This window comes from Palaemon carinicauda, chromosome 22, assembly GCF_036898095.1.
Source record: "Palaemon carinicauda isolate YSFRI2023 chromosome 22, ASM3689809v2, whole genome shotgun sequence".
NCBI lineage: Eukaryota > Metazoa > Arthropoda > Malacostraca > Decapoda > Palaemonidae > Palaemon > Palaemon carinicauda.
In genome coordinates, this window is record NC_090746.1 from 46997290 (window position 1) to 47021950 (window position 24661).

At 36.7% G+C, this 24661-nt stretch overlaps 1 protein-coding gene across 1 annotated transcript in view; it reads left to right on the forward strand.

Annotated features, from left to right (window-relative positions):
* Nucleotides 1-24661, forward strand: part of LOC137616420 (midasin) — an 814866-nt gene that overhangs the window by 711021 nt on the left and 79184 nt on the right. The window contains exon 30 of the mRNA XM_068346159.1: nt 20557-20645. Coding sequence (XP_068202260.1) covers nt 20557-20645 — 89 coding nt within the window. The remainder of the gene's footprint in view (nt 1-20556; nt 20646-24661) is intronic.

The following is a 24661-nucleotide window of genomic DNA, read 5'->3' on the forward strand; positions in this document are numbered from 1 at the left end:
CCCAGCCAATTGCCGCGACCTTACACTATAATTAATTCCTTAGAACCTGTAGGGTTCTAAAAGGGGGAAAGAGCATCCGTTCGGATGAGCCAAGCTTAGGTTTCCTCTGGGGAATTAATCATAGAGAGGTGCAAAGCTGAAATCATTGTTTATATAGAGAAAAGGGGGAAAATTAGAATAAACCCCTTTTGCAGGTTCGGTCCCGGCAAGAGATTGCACAAGGAAGCACAGAATATGCTGGAAATGTTTTACTGTACAACCGTATACAATAGTCATTGTTCTATGGTATGAAATACCAGAGGAGAACTGGCTAGTCTATATAGCTGCATGATAGTAACTGCAGTCGGGAGGGGTGATTGTCCACTGTAAGCCGAGGCTAGAAGCGCCGGCAGACTGACGGCAGGCCGGAGGCCCGTCTAGCGAAGTGAACCCATCAATGGCAACATACCAAGTGGCAGAGACAGAGGAAGACACTTTGGGAATGGCGGATCGCCGGCAGGACTGTGGCCCCCGGCAGCCGACAGGCAGCCGGCAATGGTAGACCATCGCTGACATCATCCAATGAAGCAGGAAGGTTACCCAAGATGCCGGCGGCTAGCACCGACAATAGGAGGCGACAGTGGACCGGTGGCACCGAGATAGAAAGAGATAAAGGTAAGGAAGGGTAATACCCAGTACCCAAACTAACTTTCCTCCGGAAGGAGTGTTCACATGAAAGGGGGGATATGCCTATCATCTGGTGGCAGAGAGCCGGCAGAGGGCTCTGTTGGCTGTGGTAGCCCAAGGGAGGGCCAGAGAACACTCAAGGAGGGAGGTCTTCCGTCGGCAGGCCGACCGCCGACACTATCCCATAGTTCAACTATGTAGGGAAGTGTAGCAGAAGGGACCATCTAGCAGAAGAACACAGCCAATCCCACAACTCGCCGGCAAGCGGAGGAGTTGTAGGACGGCGTACAGGGGTGTGATGGCAAGCCAACACAAAGGGACAGAGTGGCGGGAGGGGGAAAGGGTACTGAGAGGGAGTGATAAGGGGGTGGGGACACACCCTTACACCCCCAAGAGAAGGGAATCTGTTTATAGGCTAGCGTATCTAGGGGGGAGAGAACGCTCTCCAACCTATGGTAGGCTAGCTCAGCTTAGGTACAGCACTAGTGTCCTTTCCTAAACCATAAAGAAACAGAATCCCAATGACTGCCTAACCTAGGCTAGGAAAACCATTCTCAAAGACTAGGCAAGACGGGTAGGACAAGTCGCTAGGCTGGAGGGAGGAAGGGTCGTGACCCAACCAAGTGCAGACTAGGGGGAAAGGCAGAGCCCTTCCACCTTCATCCTCCAGCCAGTACCAGGAGAAAACATTCTCCTAAGGTGAGCTGGGGTGAACGACAAGTACTCTGGGGTTCTGTCCTAACTTGAGCCATGAACAATGGCGATGAGAAGGGAAGAATAATCCTAGCCTAACCTACCCGAATGCCATTCGAGGTAAGAGGGCTAGGATGTAGCCTAGGCTACCGCAGAGGGAGGAGATTACCTTAAATAAGGTAACTAGGGAGATAAGGAAGCATACAAGGGCCCCAACGTTAGGTTAGGGGTAAAAGAGTCGATGGTAAGACCACCCACGACCCCTTATATGGTCCCTAGAAGGCGAAAAAAACACGTGCAATCACTGAATCTTGTATGTATAATTGCCTAAATCTTCATTTCGTATATTAACACTAGGAACACTTATTATATCATGCAGGAAGTAAACGTGAACACTTAGGCATAGAGCCTAGGGGATAGGCTAGTAGGCTAGCGTAGGGTTCGGCTAACTAAGTTCGCCGAAAAATACCATTGGCATAATATAACTAATTCCTAGCAATGAAGACTAAATAACTAATGATATTAAATTAGTTATTAGACCGGGAATGCTGTTCTGGCTAACTAAATAAAGCATGCGAGGCGAACAGCAGTGTCGCAACATGACGCCTCCGGTCAAGGCACAGCTCCGCCACAAAACACAAGATTTAAGGATAAAAAATTGTTACTTTACGGCTAAAGCTTATTTATACGATAAAAGAATATGGTACTCAACTTTCCAGAAGAAGGCGAGGCTGAAGATTGCGACATGGCGTGAAAAAAGCAAGAACTGGGAAAAACCAAACTATGCAGAGACGCTACTAAATTTGGAATGAAGAGGACGGACGTGACGTCAGTCAAGATGGCGGACAGCTATGGCTGCCGTTTGTTTACGTCGCGAGGTACCGTAACAGTAACGTAGGAGGATAACTTTGCAACGGCTCCTCAGTTATCTTGCCACCTTTCCGCCTCGAAGTGTAAACGCTATGTGGGGTGCAGATAGCCATGTGGCGTATTAAGCATACGTCCCCTGTTGATATACGATATCCTAAAGGGAAACCTTTAGGGTACTCGTGCCAGAAGTTAGAATTCTGTGGAACCTTTGGTTTAATTCTCTGGGAATATCCACTGTGGTCATATATACCCTCAGGAAGCTACTGAAGGAACCTTCCATCAGGACGTCATGGCTTGAGCCCAAAAATATATATATATACAGACACAGTGGAACCTCTACATACGATTGTCTTTACATACGATTGTTCCAACATCCGAAGTAAAATTCCATCAAATTTTTGTCTCGACACCCGAAGTAATGCTCCAACATCCAATGTAGATCTTGTTTATGCTGGTAGATGGCAGCACGTAAGAAGGACACCATTGAGCGTTGAGTGCTCTGTTCTCTGTTCTTGTGTGTATCGTGTGGTTGTCCTCTGTTTGGTCTGTTAATAACAGTGCTTATTTTCTTCCTTTTCTCACATTTCCTTTTTGATTTTACCTATAATCATGGTGCCTAATAAGCTAAGTTTCAGTACAGGTAGTGGTGAGAAAAGGAAGAAGGCAATTATTTTATTAGAATTGAAGCAAGAAATTATAGGAAAACATGAGAGCAGTGTGCATGTGAGTGATATGGCTAAACAATATGGCTGGAATAGGCCTATGATCTCGACGATCATCAAGCAAAAGACAGCCATTAAAGCAGTCAAACCGTCGAAAGGGATCACCATTATTACAAGACATCGTAGCAATACCCTGGAAGAGATAGAACGCCTTTTGTTGATAGGGATAAAGGACAAAGAGATTGTTGGCAACGATCATTTGTGAGAAGGGCCAGCGTGATGGACAGAAAGAACGAAAAAAGTGAAGCAAAGAAAACTAAGATAGCATTAACAAGCTCTTTTAAAAAAGTCCTCTCTCTTTTTCTGTTTCTCTCTAAACATAGCATTAACATGTTCTTTAAATAAAATCTCTCTCTCTTGTTCTTCTTCGCTGTTATAGTGTTAGAGACGTCTATTATTTTTTTCCGAGAGAGAGAGAGAGATATTAAACAAAAATGTGTTTAGAGTACATAAGATTTTTAATATTTCAACAGGTTGAAAGACAATTAAATGTATGAAAGTAATAACAGCCAATCTAAATTCCTTTATTAACTAAAACAAATATTGATACAAACACACACACAGGTGTACGAATTGCTACGCAGTAGGAGATAGACGGTAGGGGAGTAGGTAGAGATGGTGACTGCGATAACGTACCGTAACTCGTCACTGAAAGTGATGAAAATTAAAAATCAAAAGAAAAAAAAGGAAAAAAATATGAAATATAAAAATAAGAAAAAATAAATAAGCTGAGTTAGATTAAAGTTTCCGTAGTGTAAGTTACGGTACATTATCGCAGTCACCATCTCTACCTCCTCGCTGATCGTGTCTCCTCTTGCATAGGAATTCCTACACTTTTGTGTGTGTGTTTGTGCATACGCACACAAGTGTTTGTATCAAAATTTGTTTTAGTTAATAAAGGAATTCAGATTCACTGATATTGTTTTTTTTAGTTACATTTAATTGTCTTTCAACTCGTTGAGGCTGTTAAAAATCATATGTACACAACACATTTTTGTTTAATCTCTCTCTCTCTCTCTCTCTCTCTCTCTCTCTCTCTCTCTCTCTCTCTCTCTCTCTCTCTCAGAAAAAGTTAATAGACGTCTCTAACACTAACAGTGAAGAAGAACAAGAGAGAGAGTATTTATTTAGTTAACCCCATGTCTACCCTCTCGCCGATCGTGTCTCCTGGCGTAGCAATTCCTACGCCTGCGTTGGCCTCTCTCTAAAGTAAAGTGATTATAAAAACACATCTTTTATTTATTATTTCTCTATAATTATCTTTTTTACATCCTCCTTTCATATTTTGCAATTATGTTATTTGTAATTATATGTAGTAATTTATTAAGGAGTTGTTATAGGTTTTTGGGCTGTGGAACGAATTATACAAATTACAGTGTATTCTTAAGGGAATATTTGCTCCAACATAAGATGGTTTTAACATACGAAGCAGTTTCTGGAACAAATTAAGATCGTATGTAGATGTTCCACTATATATATATATATATATATATATATATATATATATATATATACATATACATATACATATACATATATATATACAGTAGGGTCCCGAATTATACGTGTTCGAATTATACGATTCCCCTTTTATGCGATCGCCATTTTCCAAAAATATATTTTCTGTATCTGCTAAGCTGTTCAAAGTCTGCTAGTCAAGGACTACAAAACGTATCAAATATATTGTCTTTTTAAGTCTATTGGTAGTCCTAAATATGGTGATTTATAATAAATGTTACAAAACAATATTAACATTATATCTTATTAACATAATTTCATAATAAAAAGCCTATTTAAGGATAAAATTCCACATCAGCAATGAAATCAACTGTTAACTGTGCGAGACCAGCTCACAAAATGTAAACAGAATTGTGGTTATGTTCTCGGCAATATTTATCTTTCTCCAACCTTTCGATAATTTTAATGGTAGTGTTAATGATGGTATATTAAAGCATTATTTTTGTTTAGTGCAGTTTTTATAAAAGCTTTATTTTTCCCTTCAGGCGTTCAAGGTTTTCACGAGTTGACTGGGTTCGTTTATCGGCAGTGAATAGCCTAAACTTCGGTAACGAGTCTGCAATATTTTGTCATATTTTAAACAGTATACATTTGATTTGCAAAGATTGGTTTTGTAGAGTACACGGTATAATTATAAAAATCTCTCTCTCTCTCTCTCTCTCTCTCTCTCTCTCTCTCTCTCTCTCTCTCTCTCTCTCTCTCTCTCTCTCTCTCTCTCTCTCTCTCTCTCTGTAAGAAATAAAACCTTAGTTCACATATGGCAACCTGAGTTTAAGAATGAAATTAACATGACTATTGTTAGTTCTGGCGATCAATTCCTCACGAAACAAAAACATGGCATTCAATTACAACAGCTGATTCTCTCTCTCTCTCTCTCTCTCTCTCTCTCTCTCTCTCTCTCTCTCTCTCTCTCTCTCTCTCTCTCTCTCTCTCGTGTTATACAATACTTACAATTAGATGAAGAAACCAAAATCACTTTTCTTAAAGTGTTAATCAAATACAAAACGAAAAAGTTATACCGTGTATACATCCATTTCAGTCGTAGCTTAAAATACGGCATCCGATTTCATCAGCAAACCACTATTTTTTGGGAAACATCATTTTATTCTAGAAAATTGCTACTCGTTAAATAGTTAATTGCACATTAAGAAAGCGTGTACTTTAGTTTTTAAATTTTGGATGTGTTTTAAAAATCGAGTAAAGTGAACCCTCGTTTATCGCGGTAGATAGGTTCCAGACCCGGCCGCGATAGGTGAAATTCCGCGAAGTAGTGACATCATATTTACCTATTTATTTAACATGTATATTCGGACTTTTAAAACCTTCCCTTGTACGTAGTACTGTTAACAAACCACCCTTTAATGTACAGAACACTTAATGCATGTACTACAGCACCCTAAACTAAAATAGGCACAAATATTAAAGGCGATTTTACATCATGCGTTTCCTAAACACCTAAAAAGCACGATAAAAAATGGCAACCAATGTTTTGTTTACGTTCATCTCTGATCATAATGAAGAAACAAACTCATTTAGTGTACACATATATGTATAGGTTAGTTTTTGCATCGATTATATTTATTATACAGTATGTTGATTTTTTTATTACCAATGTTTTACTTTATTTTTCTTAGGCCTTCCAAATGAAATTTTTTCTATATGACGCCGCCTGAAACGACGGCGTCATAAAGTACTGTACGCTCAGTAAACAACCACGCTCAGAACAAACAAGGCATTTAACGCGCATGATGATAGTGATAAATAATGATACAGTACAGTATTTACAGTAAAAGCATTTACAAAATATGTTACCTTACTAATATAATTTACCGTATCTATATAAAATCATACAGTACTGTACAGTACATATTGTACGTAGCAAAGCAGGAAAACAATTTACGAGAGAGAGAGAGAGAGAGAGAGAGAGAGAGATTGTTTTACGTACGTACTGTAAATGTAAATTTTAAACAAAAAAAATCAATTTACGAGAGAGAGAGAGAGATTGTTTTACGTACGTAAATGTAAATTTTAAACAAAAAAAATATGATAGGTTACAACATGTAGACTTTTAAAACCTTCCCTTTAATTTAATGCATACAGTGCAGTACTAAACTATAAAACAGGCACAAATACAGTTTTAGAATGTGAGAATATTGAAGTAAAAAATAAAGATTGTTACTGTATTCACCACGAAAGAAGTTCAAGAAAAACTTGAATGATGATGGCGATGAATTTGCTGCACAGTAGAAATGATGATGATGAAGCTGATGATGTGTTCTACTGTGCAGCCAGGTAGTATTTTACGTCTCTTCAGACGGAGGTGTCTTTTCCTGGGACACCTCTTCAACTTCTTCCTGGGAAACTACTTCAATTTCTTCCGAAGGCGTACTAGCAGGAGGAACTGGCTCTTTTTTGCGAGGCTGGAAGAACATTGTGATCGGAAGTTGTTGCCGCTGCTTCTTTTTTCGATCTAAGAGCATCTTGTAGGGAGTCATTATGTCATCAACCTTGTTGCAGAATTGCATCGACCGAACCATATCCTCGTCCCACTCTTGCAACATTTCTTTCAACTCCTTCGCATGGTTGCAGGCCTTGGCAAGCCGTTCTAATGTTAAGCCCGTTTCTTCGACATTTTCTTGGGTCTCTTCCTGGGTATCACTCTCTTCTTCGCTTGCCGATTTCGTCAGGTCTTCGAGGGCTGCGTCAGTTAGGGGCTGGGAATGGCAGTCCAACAACTCGTCGACGTCTTCAGTCGTCATGTCGCCAAACCCGTCACCTCCAATTATGGCAGCCAACTGCACAGATTTGCGTATTGCAGAGTGTTGGATTTCAGCAGGTGTAAATCCCTCGTCGTCGTAAACAATCTGGGGCCACAACTTCTTCCAGCTCGCATTCACAGTTGCAGGTTTCATCTCTTGAAGTGCCTTCTGAATATTCTGCAGGCACGTGGCTATGGTGTACTGCCGCCAGTACGCCTTCAAGTTAAAATCTTCATCCTCATTATCTTGGGCAGCATCCACACACGCAACGAGATCCGCCAAGGTGTTCTTCGTGTAGAGGGCCTTGAACGCCCTGATAACCCCCTGGTCCATCGGTTGAATTAATGACGTGGTGTTGGGTGGCAGGAACTCAACCTGAATGCCCTCATGCGACAGGTCAGTTGCGTGTCCACCAGCGTTATCCATAAGGAGAAGGATCTTGAATGGCAAGCCCTTCTCTAAGAGATATTTGCTGACTTGCGGGATAAAACACTGATGGAACCAGTTGGAGGTCAGCATCTTCGTAATCCATGCTTTTTGATTATGCATCCAGTACACGGGAAGGAGATTCTTATTTTTATTTTTCAAAGCGCAAGGATTTTTCGACTTATAAATAAGCCCCGGCTTTAGCAAAAATCCAGCAGCATTGCCACACATCACGAGGGTAACGCGATCCTTGAATGCTTTAAAGCCAGAGGCTTTGGCTTCCTCTTTGAACAGGAAAGTTTTGCGACGGCATTCTCTTCCAAAACAAGCCGGTCTCATCCATATTAAAGACTTGTTCCGGCTTGTATCCACCTTCGGCGATAATATTCTTGAATGTCTGGTTCGCGTAAGTTTCAGCAGCGGCAGTGTCAGCCGAAGCATCCTCGCCATGCAGGGAAATGCTTTTCAGAGCGAAGCGTTTCTGAAACTTCGCGAACCATCCTTTGCTGGCGGAAAAACGTTGTTTCTGAGGCTGGGAATCAATGGATGTCCCTGGTTGAGGATCATCTGCATCATCATCTTCTTCAGCATGGTTGCCGTCGTCGTCTTGAGGTTCCTTTGCAGCAAAATTCTCATACAAGCTCAAAGCCTTTGTTCTGATGGTGTTCGTATCCAAGGCTATGTTCTTCTTCCGGCAGTCGGCAATCCACACAGCTAAAGCACCTTCCATGCGTACGATCGTTTTATTACGCGTTGTAACGACTCTCTTCGCTGATCTGCTAAAGGTGATTGCAGCCGTCTTTCTAATGTTCGCCTCGTCCTTCTTGATATAGCGAACAATAGATTCGTTGATCCCAAAATGGCGCGCAGCGGACGCGTAACTTCTACCATCTTTTAACATATCGAGAAGCGTAACCTTCTCAGCAATCGTCATCATCCTTCGGTGGCGTTTAGGCTCACTACCAGCCTTAGTAGAAGCAGAACGCTTGGGAGCCATTGTACTGTAGGATTCGACAAAAAGTTCAACTTAAAAAGGTCGCACACAGCACAGATTAAACTTCACAAACTTAAGAACGTCTACTCAGCGATACGCGGGAACAGAGAGTGGACGACCCGGGCCCGCGCGAACCTAGATGCTGGAAGCTGGAGATGATGGCAAAACACCAATCACAGGCTAGATAACAAAACTTGAGTTCTGATTCGTCATCTATCAGCGCTTGAACCAATCACAACCCGTCTTACAGTATATGATGCGTAGGTTACCAACTCATACAAGATACCCCGCGCATACCGTACGTACAGTATTAATAATAATAATAATAAATAATGATAATAATACAGTACAGTACTGTAATAATAATAATAATAATGATAATAATAATAATAACAATCATAATTTTATTAACAACAACAACAATAATAATAACAATAATAATAATAGCTTTACGTATGCTACAGTATTTTATTCTTTTGTAGGATGTGTGTGTGTGTGTCTCTCTCTCTCTCTCTCTCTCTCTCTCTCTCTCTCTCTCTCTCTCTCTCTCTCTCTCTATCTCTCTCGTACGCTTATTCGAAATGTGATTTTTGCAACAAAGAATATTATTGGATGCAGTACTACGTACGTATACATACAAAAGATTCATGGAAAAGAAGCACATCCATTACATTTGTAGTACGTACAGTAGTAGCCATCAGCAGCCTTACACCATTCTAATATTGTATGACTGCATCTGATTTGCGTTTCATGTTCGATTTAATTTTACTACGTACTGTATACAGTACTGAATTATCGTATGATAATAAGACAGTACAGTAATAATAATAATAATAATAATAATGATAATAATAATAACAATAATAATTTTATTAACAACAACAACAATAATAATACTAATAACAATAATAATACACGTAATAGCTTTACGTATGCTATTTTATTCTTTTGTAGGATGTGTCTCTCTCTCTCTCTCTCTCTCTCTCTCTCTCTCTCTCTCTCTCTCTCTCGTACGCTTATTCGAAATGTGATTTTTGCAACAAAGAATATTATTGGATGCAGTACTACGTACGTATACATACAAAAGAATCATGGAAAAGATGCACATCCATTACATTTCTAGTATAGTAGTCATCAGCAGCCTTACACCATTCTAATATGGTATGACTGCATCTGATTTGCGTTTCATGTTCGATTTAATTTTACTACGTACTGTATACAGTACTGTATTATCGTATGATCACATTCTCTTTTCGTGTTTTATTTCTTTCTGTGCTGAATTATGTCATATGTAATGCAATGAACAATCAGTAAGAGCAGATATTACTAATTACAGTATTAATGGAATTACAGGTAAAAAAATATCGTATTTGGGGGTCTTCAGATTTCGCGGTATTTTCGAATTTTCCGGAAAATCCGCGATATGTATATATATATGGGTTATGGAAAAAACCCGCGAAGTGGTGAATCCGCGATGGTCGAACCGCGAAGTAGCGAGGGTTCACTGTATTGTTGACTTCTTTTTGTTTTACTTTTGGCTAAGATCAGATCAGCTGACGTCTAGCTGCCGGTCTCAAGAATAGGCGCGTACGAATACAGTAACAAAGTATTGTTTATACCATTTCTCAACTTATTCAAAACATCTATACAGTTGATATTACATAAGCACCAATGTGTTATAACCTATCATATTTTTTTGTTTAGTACATTTAAAACTAACACACACACACGCGAGTGCTCTCTCTCTCTCTCTCTCTCTCTCTCTCTCTCTCTCTCTCTCTCTCTCTCTCTCTTCAAAAGTGGATCAAGACTAGAGGCAAGCAATTATAGACCTGTTAGTCTAACATCACATATTATGAAAGTGTATGAGAGGGTAATAAAAAAGAAAATAATGAACCATTTGGTTAAAAATAATTTGTTTAATATGGGTCAACACGGTTTCGTCCCTGGAAAAAGTACACAGACCCAACTGATAGCACACTATGAAAACATATACAAAAATATGATAAATGAAAAAGACACAGATGTGATCTATCTAGATTTTGCAAAAGCCTTTGACAAGGTAGACCATAACATATTGTAGAAAAAAATGAGAAAGCATAATATTGTGGGAAAGATAGGAAAATGGGTAAAAGAATTCCTGCAAAACAGAAAACAGATAGTGGTTGCAAATGACGAGAAATCAGATGAAGCCCAGGTAATATCTGGTGTGCCACAAGGTACGGTATTAGCTGCACTGCTGTTTGTTATTATGATCTCAGACATAGACTGTGATGTTGAAAACTCCGTAGTGAGAAGTTTCGCCGATGACACAAGAATAAGTAGAGAAATTACTTGTGATGAAGATAGGAACTCACTGCAAAGAGATCTAAACAAAATATATGAATGGGCGGAGATAAATAGGATGGTATTTAACTCCGATAAATTCGAATCAATAAATTATGGAAACAGAGAAGGAATGGTATATGCATACAAGGGACCTAATAATGAGACAATCACAAACAAGGAAGCAATTAAAGACCTTGGTGTAATGTTAAATAGGAATATGTTATGCAACGACCAAATAGCAACACTGTTGGCTAAATGTAAAGCAAAAATGGGAATGTTATTCAGACACTTTAAAACAAGGAAAGCTGAACACATGATTATGCTTTACAAAACTTATGTACGTAGTACACTCGAGTACTGCAATGTGATATGGTACCCACACTACCAAAAGAATATTGCGCAAATAGAGAGTGTACAAAGGTCCTATACTGCTAGAATAGAAGAAGTTAAGGACCTTGACTACTGGGAAAGACTGAAATTTTTAAAACTATACAGTCTAGAAAGGAGAAGAGAACGCTACATGATAATACAAGCATGGAAGCAAATAGAAGGAATTACTGAAAATATCAGAAAGAGCAAGCCGAGGTAGATTAATAGTGCCAAAAAATATACCAGGTAAACTAAGAAAGGCGCACAGGACATTAATCCACTACGCACCAGCATCGATAATGCAGCGACTATTTAATGTGCTGCCAGCTCATCTAAGAAACATATCAAGAGTGAGCGTAGATGTGTTTAAGAATAAGCTCGATAAATACCTAAGATGCATCCCAGACCATCCAAGACTGGAAGATGCAAAATACACCGGAAGATGCATTAGCAACTCTCTGGTGGATATACGAGGTGCCTCACACTGAGGGACCTTGGGGAACCCAAACAAGAAATAAGGCAATAAGGTAAGGCTCTCTCTCTCTAACAAATGAAATCTTTGTTGCTTCACAAAGTTTGTTATATTGAAAATCAATCATAATTAAATTTTCCTTACTTTCTCTAATCTCGCACCATCTCTGTCACATCGAACGTTAGAGCGGCAACTTAATTGTTCGATAACTTTAAAAATCGGCCTAATACTTACTACTTCTCTTACTTTTTTATAGATGGTTTCATAATTGAAGTGGGTACAAGTTGACTTATAAATAAAATTAGGAAAAGTATTTTGGATATGGAATGGACAATCATCTTTAGTAACAGTTTAGAATTATCGTAAATTATCATTCTGTCATTAGCGGCAGTTTGTTATCGTTGATTAAACGCAAAAAGAAAAAATAGTTTTCCTGCTTTGCCACGTATGTAAGAATTTATATTAATATGGTAAATAATAATTGTAATAACATATTTACTAAAAGCTTTTAATATCATTGTTTATCACTTTGATCATGCGTGTTTAATGCCTACGTTTGTTTATTATGATCGAAGATGGAGCGTACAATAAACGAATGGAAGGTTTCCGTTTCAGGCGGCGTCATAAAGAAAAACATAACATTATATGAATGGCATTCATTTCATTTATTTGGAAGTTCTAAGAAAAATTAAGTAGAACATTGGTAATAGAAAAATCAACATATAATCAATACTTGGTAAGATTGCTGTCGATGCAAAAACTAACCAATACACAGATGTGTAAATGCATCTGTTTCTTCGTTATGATCAGAGATAAACGTAAACAAAACATTGGTTGTCGTTTTTATTGTGCTTTTTGGCGTGTTTAGGAAACGCATGATATAAAATCGCCTTTATTTTGATAATTCTGGATTTTCAATGATACAACAAAAGCTAGTCTATAGAGTGATGGTTTTGCTATTCACCAGTTGTCTTAAACAATAGATATGACAAACATTAAAATTTGTCTGTATTTTGGTTCGCGTTATAACAGAAAATGTATGGTGTTTACACCCATCCTGGTTTTGATTTTAACCTTTTTTCAAGTTATTATAACTTTAAAGCATATTAAATGTTTGATTTATTTACAAGAACAATTTGACATTATAAAAAAGATGCAGTATAGTACATAGAAAGTATTGGAAATGGGTAGTAAACAAGTTTGAATAGGCAAGTTGCTGGTTGCCATGGCCCCAATAGAATTATTTCTGTTAGGTGTGTTTCAAAATATGCGATTTTCCATTTACACGAGGTCATTCATCGACCAAATTCTCGCATAATTCGGGACCCTACTGTATATGTATATATATATATATATATATATATATATATATATATATATATATATATATATATATATGTATATATATATATATATATATATATATATATATATATATATATATATATATATATATATATGTATATATATATATATATATATATATATATATATATATATATATATATATATATATATATATGTATATATATATATATATATATATATATATATATGTATATATATATATATATATATATATATATATATATATATATATATATTTATTCAGTAGACCCCTGGCGTACGGCGTCCCCAGCATACTTTTTTTCACATTACGGTGTGGAATACGATGTTTTTTCATCCCCTCGTTACGACACTTTTCCCCACTTTACGGCATCGAATACCAAAATACAAACTTGGCGGTTTTTATGCGTACGACTGTGCGAGTCACTCGCCTACCACCACACTCATACATTACTAAGAAGCTGGTCTATTATTGGTCGGCGTCACTAAGATTGCCGAAATCCCTCCCACAATGCCTGTGAGAGATGCTGCCTCTCTCTCTTTGTTAATCACGTGCTCAGTTCAGAATCTCGTGTGCATTTCGTGAAGACTTGATCTCGTGTGAGTGCTTGCGATATTGTATTTTTTTTGTGCATTTTAGTGCTTAATTTCAACTTTAATTAGTTAGCCATGGGTCATGGGACCCAAGATTGCTAGTGATGTTAAAGGGAAAAGTAAGAAGATGATTACTATGGAAACAAAGCTGGAGATAATAAAGAAATACGAAGAAGGCATGTGCATCGTTACCCTCGCTAGTACATGTGGCCGTAACCAGTCAACGATTGGTACAATCATCAAAAACAAGGAAGCCATTAAAACGACATCGGCAGAAATAAGGGAAGCTATCGGATGGTATGAAAACCTTACGAGATTCATTGAAAAAAACACCCAGAAAAACTTCATACAGGTCATCTTCTGGAGAGTGTTAATGACAAGTGTACGAGTCATTTTAGAAATATGTTGAGGAATCATCAGAAACGGGCTTTTTTGGATAGATATTTTTCCAAAAGAGAAGTGTCAGAAAGCAAAGATGATATAAGTGATTCTATTAAAAAAGCTAAAAAAAGAGTAATTTTTCAAGTTCTTATAAAAGAAAAATCATAAACAAAATTTCAAAAGACAAAAATAATATAAAAAAAAGCATTTTTAATTTTAAGTGTTTAATAGTAAGAATAAATTTATTATTAAGTGTACATAACATAATTAGCATTGATATGTTTTTATATCTGCCGTCTACTCCCCCCTCTGTCTCCACCCACTACCAGCTCAAGTCACGTCACTCCAAAGGTAAATAGAATTTAATTTTTCCTTTGAAGTACAGTATATAATTTTTATTTATAATGTTATTTAATTATATACTGTACAGTACATGTATATTATATATAAGTATACTGTAGTACAGTGCTTACTATATTATTTTGTTACTAATTTTTAATATGTATATAAAATTTTTATGTTTTTACCTGGGGTTTTGCATGCATTAGCTATTCTATTGCCTGCCATATGACATTTTCACCATACGATACCAACTCCGGAACGGATTAATGTCGTATGGCAGTGGTCTACTGTATATATTCAAGATTTATATGTAAATTTACATTATTTTCAAGACTTAACTTTTTACTTCACTTATGTTTTTTATGAAGGTTTACGTAAAAAGTTTGAGTGTGCTGTGGGATTCGTGCGAGATATGAACAAGGGCTTCAGTCATGTTCTTTTATATTTTATGAGGTGTTGCATCATGTTTGAGAGAGAATGCTCAGTAACATGTACTTTGGAAAATTCTCTACCACGTGCTTCAGAAACGTCGCGAAGGCCTTGTGTTAGGATGTTAGTCTTTTTTTTTGGGGGGGGGGACAAAGGGTAGGCGGATCTAGCTGACTGAGAGAGCCATCTGACATGGGGTAAGTACAGTGTTCCGGAGAGCAATACTTGGCAACTTTGACGCTTTGCTCAGCCCTCACTCTTCCCAAATCCTTTGGAATCTTCTGAAAGAAGCCGTTAGATTTCATATAAAAGGTGACACCATGGTTAGGTCACTCAGATAGAAATAGAGAACTGCAGCTTTAAACAGCCTCCTCCCTCTCTCACTCTCGCACTTAACCCAGTATATTGTTTTTGAGTATTCAGTACGTTTAGTGTATCCTCTCCTAAGTGATTCAGTGCCCCAAAGTAAATCGCGTGTTGAAAAGATGCATAAGAAGAAATGGTGATTTTGAATTTAATGTATTAGGGAGAGTGTTGGCAATTTGTAGAGTTTTTGCAAACGGGCCTGTAGGAAGGATAGATTTTGTAACATGGTCTGGTTATCTATTTTTCATTGTCAAACTTGAATATCGTATTATTCAGATTTAATTTCAAGCTTTTTTATAATTTACATTGCATTGTTTCTTTTCTTAGTCTAAGGTTTATTCAGATATAATAGTTTTAGTCAAGCTAATATATAATTTTCATATTATAACATTTTTGTCTCAATTTAAGTTTTCTTCAGACTTATTTTTCCAGTGACTTATTTTGTTATTATGCAGATTCTTTTCAAAGTGATGTAATTAATTTAGAATACATTATCTTCGTAAAGAGTGTATTATTCTAATTACCAGTTTTTTAGAATCGGGTTCCGCTTGTATCCAGTTCAGTTTGAGTGTATTTAAGAGACCTATGGATATTCTGTTTTATATATTGCTGTCTGGGAGTTATTCAACTGTCTCAGAATTCATGTAGTAATATTCCAAAGTGCAACAGTTTTAATGTAAAAGCAAACAAGGGCGTTTGAAATTTAAGAGGTTTATTAACTTGTCTGTCGTAGTATACTGTATATAATTTTATATGTTGGGTTCCCAGTCACGAGCCATAGTATTATATATTTTTTGGTGCCAGCCCAGGGAGCCATAATCGTATAATATATTTTTGGTGCCCAGACCCGGGAGCTATAGTCATATATTTTTGGTGCCCTGACCCTTGTGATCGAGCGAGTCTATTTTGAATATTGTTGATAACAGGGTCATGTTTTGATTAAAGGTTTTTGAATAATACAGTGTTGATAGTATTTTTGAGTATTGTTAGTATATTATTTTTTTTTTTTTCGGAGAAGCATTAATTATTGTGTTATTACAAGATGCCACAGTTTAATATTCAAAAGTTTTTGAATACCCCAAGTGTTCAGGAATAGTCCTAAGCTAATGTAACTAAAGCTCAGTGGCTCTCTATCTTAATGGCATGTGGTGACCTTGCAACAATTGGGATGATTAAGGCCCAAATCAAGTGTGTACCCTTGCAAGCGTTGATAAGCTCGGGAAAGATGTCGGAAGAAAATATTGTGGCAGCCCATGAACTATTGGTGAAAGTCGAGGAAGAATTTCTAGCAAAGCAAGGATCAGCTGACCTAGAAACAGAAGGGCATATAGAGGCTGAGATTTGACTTATTGCAGTAGAAGAGAATTTGATTAGGTTGAAGATGATGGCAGAACGAAAAGAAAGAGAGAAGACTTGAAGAAATGGAATCAAGGCGAGAAGAAAGAGAGAGAAGACGGAAAGAAATGGAAACAAGATGTGGAGATGTACGACATTTGAAGAAATTGGAACTGATGAATGCTCATGCAAGGGTAGCGGTTAAGATGTTTGATATTGCAAATCCAAAGGTGTTGATCCCGAAATTTGCAGAAGCAGCTCCAGATAAGTTCTTCGATTATTTTGAAATGGTTGCATCGATGATGGAATGGCCAGAAGGTAAATGGTCTTTATTAGTGCAGAGTGTACTTTTTTTGGAAAGGCTGCAGTGCTTATTTATCCTTATCTCAGGACCAGAGAAAGGAGTATCAAGAAGTAAAGAGTAGCGTGCTACAGGTCTACCAGTTGACCCCTGAATATTTTAAAGAAAATTTCCGAAGTTTGTGGAAGGGCGAGGAAATTACTTTCCTGGATTACGTATATCAGGTATGGCTATGTTTTAAACGGTGGATAAAGTCTGTTAACATGAAGGAGGTGGCTGATTTGGAGGAATTGATGATACTAAAACAGTATCTACGAGGAATTCCTGAATACGTTTGAACGTACTTGAGAGGGAGAGAGGTGAAGAAATTGATAAAGCCTATTCTCTGAGTGAAGATTATATTATCAGTTGTAAACCCTCCCTGAGTGTAAAGTTTCAACCGTCGTTCCGACCAAGTGTCAAGTATTCGCCGAGCCATGGAAACAAGTTCAACATTTACAACGAAAGTAACACTGGTACTGTCCCTAAGCAGAGTGCGATAGTACCAAAGCAACAAACTTTGAATCGTCCTCCTCCAAGTATCATGAAAGATGTACAGAAGGTTGATATTGTCTGTCTCAAGTGTGGCAAGAGAGGCCATATCAGTAAGGTATGTTGGTCAAACCAGCCAAAAGCAGCCACCCAAGTGATTAAGGTTAATTTGATTTCACAGAATACGAAGACGAAGAAGCAGTCGGGAAAGGATGGAGAGGAAAATGAACTGGCCACCGTTTACACGACGAATAGGACGAACCCAAACAGCGTGGATGCTTTTAAGCCATATATTTATGAAGGTATTTTAGCAGCAATAAACGGGAGTGAGCGAACCCCAAGCAGGATCTTGCGTGACACAGGTTGTAACCATAGTGTGGTGGTACGAGGAGTACATACGATGGTGGAACAGTCTCTTACAGGAGACTCAATTATTTTGAAGGGAATAGGAGGTGAGGAGGTCACCCCTATTTGCAGTTTAAAACTGTCATGCGAGTTGGTGACGGGTAATTTTGACTCTGCGGTGAAGGATTCAATGGCTGTCGAATGAGTAGCTGTCCTGCTAGGTAATGAGGTTGGTGGAGCGCCGTTCATGTCTTGTCCCATTGTACCAGAGAAACCATTGAAGTATAGTCCTGAGACAGAATTTGAGAAGGACTACACGTCTTTATTTCCTAGTTGTGCTACGACTAGGAGTATGAAAAACAAAGTGGCTGCTGAAGAAGAAAAAGAAATCAAAGGAGCGATGAACTTGGGTCTTTTGTTTTCCGAGGAAGAGGATTTTTTTGATGGTATGGAAGAGGAGAATTCTCGAGTAAGCCCGAGCTAAGAAGAACGACAGAAGATTGGACAAGAGGACAAAGAAAAAAGGGACTTGGAAGAAATGAATTTGTAGAATTTGTTTTCCAAAGAAGAGGATTCCCTTGATAGTACGCAAGAAGAGAACTCCCACATAGGCCCGAGTGAAGAGGGAAAGACAGACAAGAGAACAAAGAAGAAAAAGAAATCGAAGGAACAATGAACTTAGAGGATTTGTTTTCTGAAGAAGATTCCCTTGACGGTACGCAAGAAGAGAACTCCCGAATAGACCCGAGCAAAGAGGAACGACATACAAGCGGACAAGAGGACAAAGAAGAAAAGAAATCGAAGGTGCAATGAACTTGCAATATTTATTTTCTGAAGAAGAGGATTCCCTTGATGGTTCGCAAGAAAAGAACTCGATTAGGCCCGAGGGAAGAGAAATGACAGACGAGCGGACAAGAGGACAAAGAAGAAATGGATTTGGAAGAAATGGGAAATTCAACTTTAGAAGTAGGAAAAGACTGATAGGATAGCAACGGAAGGATGTAATGTTAACAGTTATTGTACCATGTGGTGGACAAGACGGAGGCACAACAGTCTCCAGCCAGTTTTTTTTTGCAATTGAAGAGCACACAGACCCAATGTGTATCTTAAAAGTAACCTTGCTGTTGAGAATCACACCTAAAAATGTTAAAAGAGTCATACAGAGTTAAGGAAACATTATCAATGCTGAGATCCGGATGTTGAGGAGCATCTGTCCGTGACCTGCTTACAATTATACTTATGAGTTTTGTTAGGATTTAACTTCATGCCCCATATTTTGCACCATGCACTAACTTTAGCTAGATCTCTATTATGGGATTCAACAACCTCAGATCTAATTTCAGGAGATAGACTTGATGCAAAAAGAGTAGCATCATCTGCATATGCAACGAGCTTGTTTTCTAGGCCAAACCACTTGTGTATATAGTATGAAAAGTAATGGGCCAAGAACACTACCCTAAGGAACACCAGATATCACCTTCCTATTCTCACTGTTGTGCCCATCATCAACAACAACTTTGCAATTTATTCCTAAAATTCAATAATGATGCTGAGAAAAGACCCTCCCACTCCCAGCTGTTTGAGTTTAAAAGCAAGGGCCTCATGATTAACACAGTCAAAGGCAGCACTAAAATCAAGGCCAATTATCTAAACTTCTGACCCCAATCGAGGGATTTCTGTACAGCATTGGAGATTTTAAGAAGGGCATCACATGTTCTAAGGTCTTTACAAAAGCCAAATTGCAAACTAGGGAACAGATGATTACTTTCAGCAAACCTATTTAGACGTTTTGCCAAAAGACGCTCAAAACCTTTAGATATGGGAGTAATGGAAATTGGGCGATAATCAGTTGGATTTGAGCTACCACAATCACATTTACATAGTGGAGTAACATTACCAATTCCCCAACAGGTGCTAAAGGCTCCTCCTCGTACTAACTTACACAAAAGGCTGTATATTGTTAAAAGCTAAAGAAAATGGGAATATTTTTTAATTTGAAAGATGAGTATAGAAATAAGGAGTTTTATTATCAAAGTTAGAATTTTTAAATATTTTTTTAAAATTTACCTATATAAATATTTATTACAGAGCTGAACAGCCTCACTAGTTCCAGTATTTGGCCTCTAGCCTGAAATTATTATACAATCCTAAGATTTTTATGCAAATATGGAGTTTTTATGATAAAACAAAGTTTTGTGAATACTTACCTGGCAGTTATATATACATTATATTTTTTTACTGAAAGATTAAATGTATTAACAGAGCCAAGAGATTGCCTTGTCACCCATTTGATAGTTCAGACATATGTGAGACTTAGTCCTTCATTTGCTATAAAGGAACAGTTGTATCTTTTTGAAGTGTTTCATCCTTGAAAATGAACTAAGACAAAGTAAACTACATTTTATTTGCATATTATTGAACAGTGCATTTGTAAGGATGAATTTATTAGGTTTGAAGGATATTTCATGATTTTTATAGTTTTTTTATATCCTATCAGTAGCAGGAAGTGACAGAATGAATTTTCTTTCCTAGCAGTTACATTAAACTTGTAAATACTTGTTGTTTTCAAAATTGAAATTTGTTCTCTTACCTGAACAGTGAACACAATTGTTGAAAAATTGAGCTTTGTGTTTCTGAAATGCAAATTCTTTATTATATTAATTTTCTTAAGGCAGGATTGTAGCAAAAATTGTAGATAAATTAGTATAATTTCATAAACAATATATTTATATTGCAGTATTGTAATGGTGTTTCCACTCTTTTTGCAGGTGATAATGAAAAATCTATTCAGCATGGGCTCATGACAAAAGAAAAACACCAGCATGAAAACAAAGAAAAGGATAATGAAAATGATAAAGTAAGTTTATTATGAATTTCATATCAACCTTCAAAATGCTAACTGCCATTGGGTTCTGGCATTTTACCTAACTGTCTATGTGTTCTGGCCTTTTACGTATGTTAAATTACAGTCTAAGTAAAATAGACCCTGTACTTGGACAATCAAGGTATTCGTCAGCTAATAGTATTCGATGATAAGTAGACGGGCTTATCTATCATCGTTTGTTCCATAATGTCAGGTTTTAGTCTTATTTTATAAAGTGAACCAAGTTTTAGCAATCAGACTGTTGATTAGAAAATTAGGCGACATCATTTATAAAGGTTTAAATTTCACTCATGAGGAGCAGGAACTAGGGACACGTCAATGTGCCTCTCGCACGTGCTCTTAAAATTAAACCAGGAATAAATATGATGAGCCCCTAGAATGCTTAAGCTAGGACCATGAGGACCAGGCAATGGCTGCTGATGACACAGCAGGTAAACACCTATCCCTATCTCACAAGAATGATAATGATGTGGAAACTAATGACAAGTTTAAGGTAAAACTTTAAGACGTACTTGTTTTTGAAATATTATTACAGATATTTCCATTTTTATTACAGATATTTCCATTTAATTTTGTGCATTATTGCATATCTCGTGATTAAATTTTTAAAGCTTTGAAAATTGCAGGTCCATTCCATACAAAAACCTTGTTAGATTTTGTGTTCCCAAAATTTGTCTTGAGAAATTTCACACCGGCTGCTTATGGGTACTGTATAGCAAACTTCTCATTCGCTTGCTGTTACTTTTTCATAGTACAAGTATACCAGCCTTACATCGGTAATTGGGTCTAGGAGAGGTATCTTAAGTTGAAAAACAACTTAAGTGGAATTTACTTGTCACTAGGCTAAACCACAAATAACCATTCCCAGTTCTGTAAAATTATTCATAAAGGCAATTTGAATAATATATGATTAATAAGAATCTATTTAAGCTTACAAACAAATGAAGTTTAGTTTTCAATTTGATACTGAAAAAAAGTAATGTAATTTTATAAATAAATGTACATCCATAGTTGTAGATATAGATGTTCACAATATAGCATGTTTACAGTACATCGTGGGCTTTTTATTTGTGAATGTGGTTTGCTCTAAGATAGTATAAAATAGAAAGATTTTATAAGGTTATATAACAAATTAAGTTATTAAAATTATTTTTCTATAGTATAATCAGCTTCAACAGCTGATTGGTCTGTTGTTGTTGTTCGATACACATTTTTTTTAAGAAACTGGTCAAGAGTTCGTTGAACTGTGCTCTTATTTTTTTAAGGATTAAGTGATAGTGGACAAAATCATATCAGCAATACTCTGTGAGCATAATCGGGATACAGCTGACAAAAAAAGTAAAAATAAAAGCAATCGATAATTGGTCTTGTAAAAATACATCTTGAATTGATAATAGAAAAGCACAATAATGATTAAACGAAGTTCAGATAACATATAAAACAAGGATTATTTAAATCATCTTTCAGTTCATATATATTACATAAAAAACCAGGATTATTTTAAATATCTTTCAGTATATATACGTTCATATGCTATCGGCTAAAGCCACAGATCAGCTGACGAAATCGAATGACATGGTAATCCCACCCTACGATCGAACATAGATTTAAGCCAAGTAAAAGTTTATATTTTATGTAGGATTTATCTGACACCTTCTAAAGAAACAAAGATTTCTGTTTAATCTGTTGTGTGTGCATATAGTAAGGCACCAGAGATATATATATATATATATATATATATATATATATATATATATATATATATATATACAGTAGGGTCCCGAATTATGCGAGAATTTGGTCGATGAAAGGCCTCGTGTAATTGGAAATTCGTATATTTCGAAACACATCATGGCGGCAAACAGCAACCTACCCGTCAATTTTTTTTCACTCCATTTCTAGCTTTCTAGCTATATATATACTGTATATACACTGTGTGTGTGTATGTATGTATGTATGTATGTATGTATATATATATATAAAACACACACATATATATATATATATATATATATATGTGTATATATATATATATATATATATATATATATATACATATATATATATATATATATATATATATATATATATATGTATATACTGTAGCTTTTATCTTAACAATACTGTAAGAAATCCTTCTTATAGATTTTTTTTATAAAATACTGTACAAAATTTCTTTTATGGTTAAATAAAACAATAAAAAGTTGTTAAAGTTTTGATAATTTTCTATGACTGTAGTATTTACTACTGTACTATGCATAGCTTACTGTTTTCAGTATTTTCCGAATGATGTAGAATTATTTCCTATAGATACAAAAAACAAAAAAGGGTTTTCAAGGTTTGATACAGTATCTAGCAATAGTTAAAAATTACAGTATAGTACTGTATATCCATGATGACACTCCCACACGTAAACACGGCCACTAGGCGCAAGTGTGCACTAGGCTGCTGTATGATAATCTACCGTAATTTTCTGCCAGAAAACATCTAAGCGTCCCCCCTGGACCAGGTTGCCGCTAACGTACCGTCACGCTTTTTTTGCCCTGAGCGGTCATTTCACTAATGATAATTTTTCAAAGTTAATATCATTTCTTTATGCTTATAATTCGTAATTATAGTTAAAATTAGGGATATTAATTAAATGGTTGAGTAAAAAAAACAATTAATACTACTATTATTTCATTTCAAATGGCTACATAATACTGAATATTCTAATGGGTTCTTTTTATCTTCAATCGTAAATCTTACGCCTGGATAAGCAACAAAATGAAAGGGATAAGTCAGTCTCTCTCTCTCTCTCTCTCTCTCTCTCTCTCTCTCTCTCTCTCTCTCTCTCTCTCTCTCTCTCTCTCTCTCTCTCTTTTCCCTTTATAGTTTTGTGAAATTTCGTTGTCCAGTCATTCGGTAATGAGAAGTCATTTTCGCTTTCGGTATCGAAAGAAAACTTTGTTTCTTCAATATACTCATCACTGGAGGATTCAGAACTAGTGCTCTCATTATCAAACAGGTTATCATTATCAAATTCCTCAACAAGAATATCATTTATTTCATCTAAAGAAATAACCTTCCTCTTTAGACCGTTCATTACAAAAGGAACAACAAATAACCACTTATGCATGAACGCCCGAGCGCACTGATAAGCTACCTTCAGAAAAATAGTTGCCAGACATCATATAAGTTTCTATTCACAGTCCCCATATGCTGAGTGTTGCCAAGTGGTGATCCTATACTTACTATACAAGTAAATGTAATATCACGAGACTGACGGCTTGTAAAAGGTAATTGAAGTCATGAACGGAATATACAGTTGAAGGCGGTACCGAGTAGATCGTGGTGAACGGTTTATCATGTGGGTGACGCTTAACAGGTTAAAAAAACATTTTATATAGTTCGGTATTTTCTCTATCCATCCTCTCCCAGAAAACCTTCAAATGTGAATTATCGAAATGTGTGCAGATCTTGACAGTGCGATAACTAGTTAGCGACTGAGAATAAAAAAAATAAAAAGCCCGATTGACGATGCTGATGAAGAGGACATCGAATACCGATTTTTCCCTAATTGATTTTTTCTACGTTCTGTCTAATCCAATGTACAGTACATTCTTATGTAAAGGGCGAACCCCAACATTTCTTGATGCTGCTACACTTTAATTATAGATATTTTACCACCTATATCACTTTCAGGAGTAAATGCGTTTATGATCGACGATGAAACGTAAAAAAAACGTTTTCCTTTTAAGGAGGAGTTTTTTTAGGAAAAAAAAAACACGAAACAAAATTGCTCATATTTCATTTATTTTGATTTTCTAAGGATAAATAAAACAACATTAATTATAACATTATTATTACATAGTACCTGGTAAGATATCTTTTGCCGCAAAAGTTAACCTATAGACAGATGTTAAAATTGGTTAGCGAGTTCGTTATGATCGGCGATGGAACGTACTAAACAAAGTAATGGGTTTGGTTGTAGTGACATGTTTGGCAGT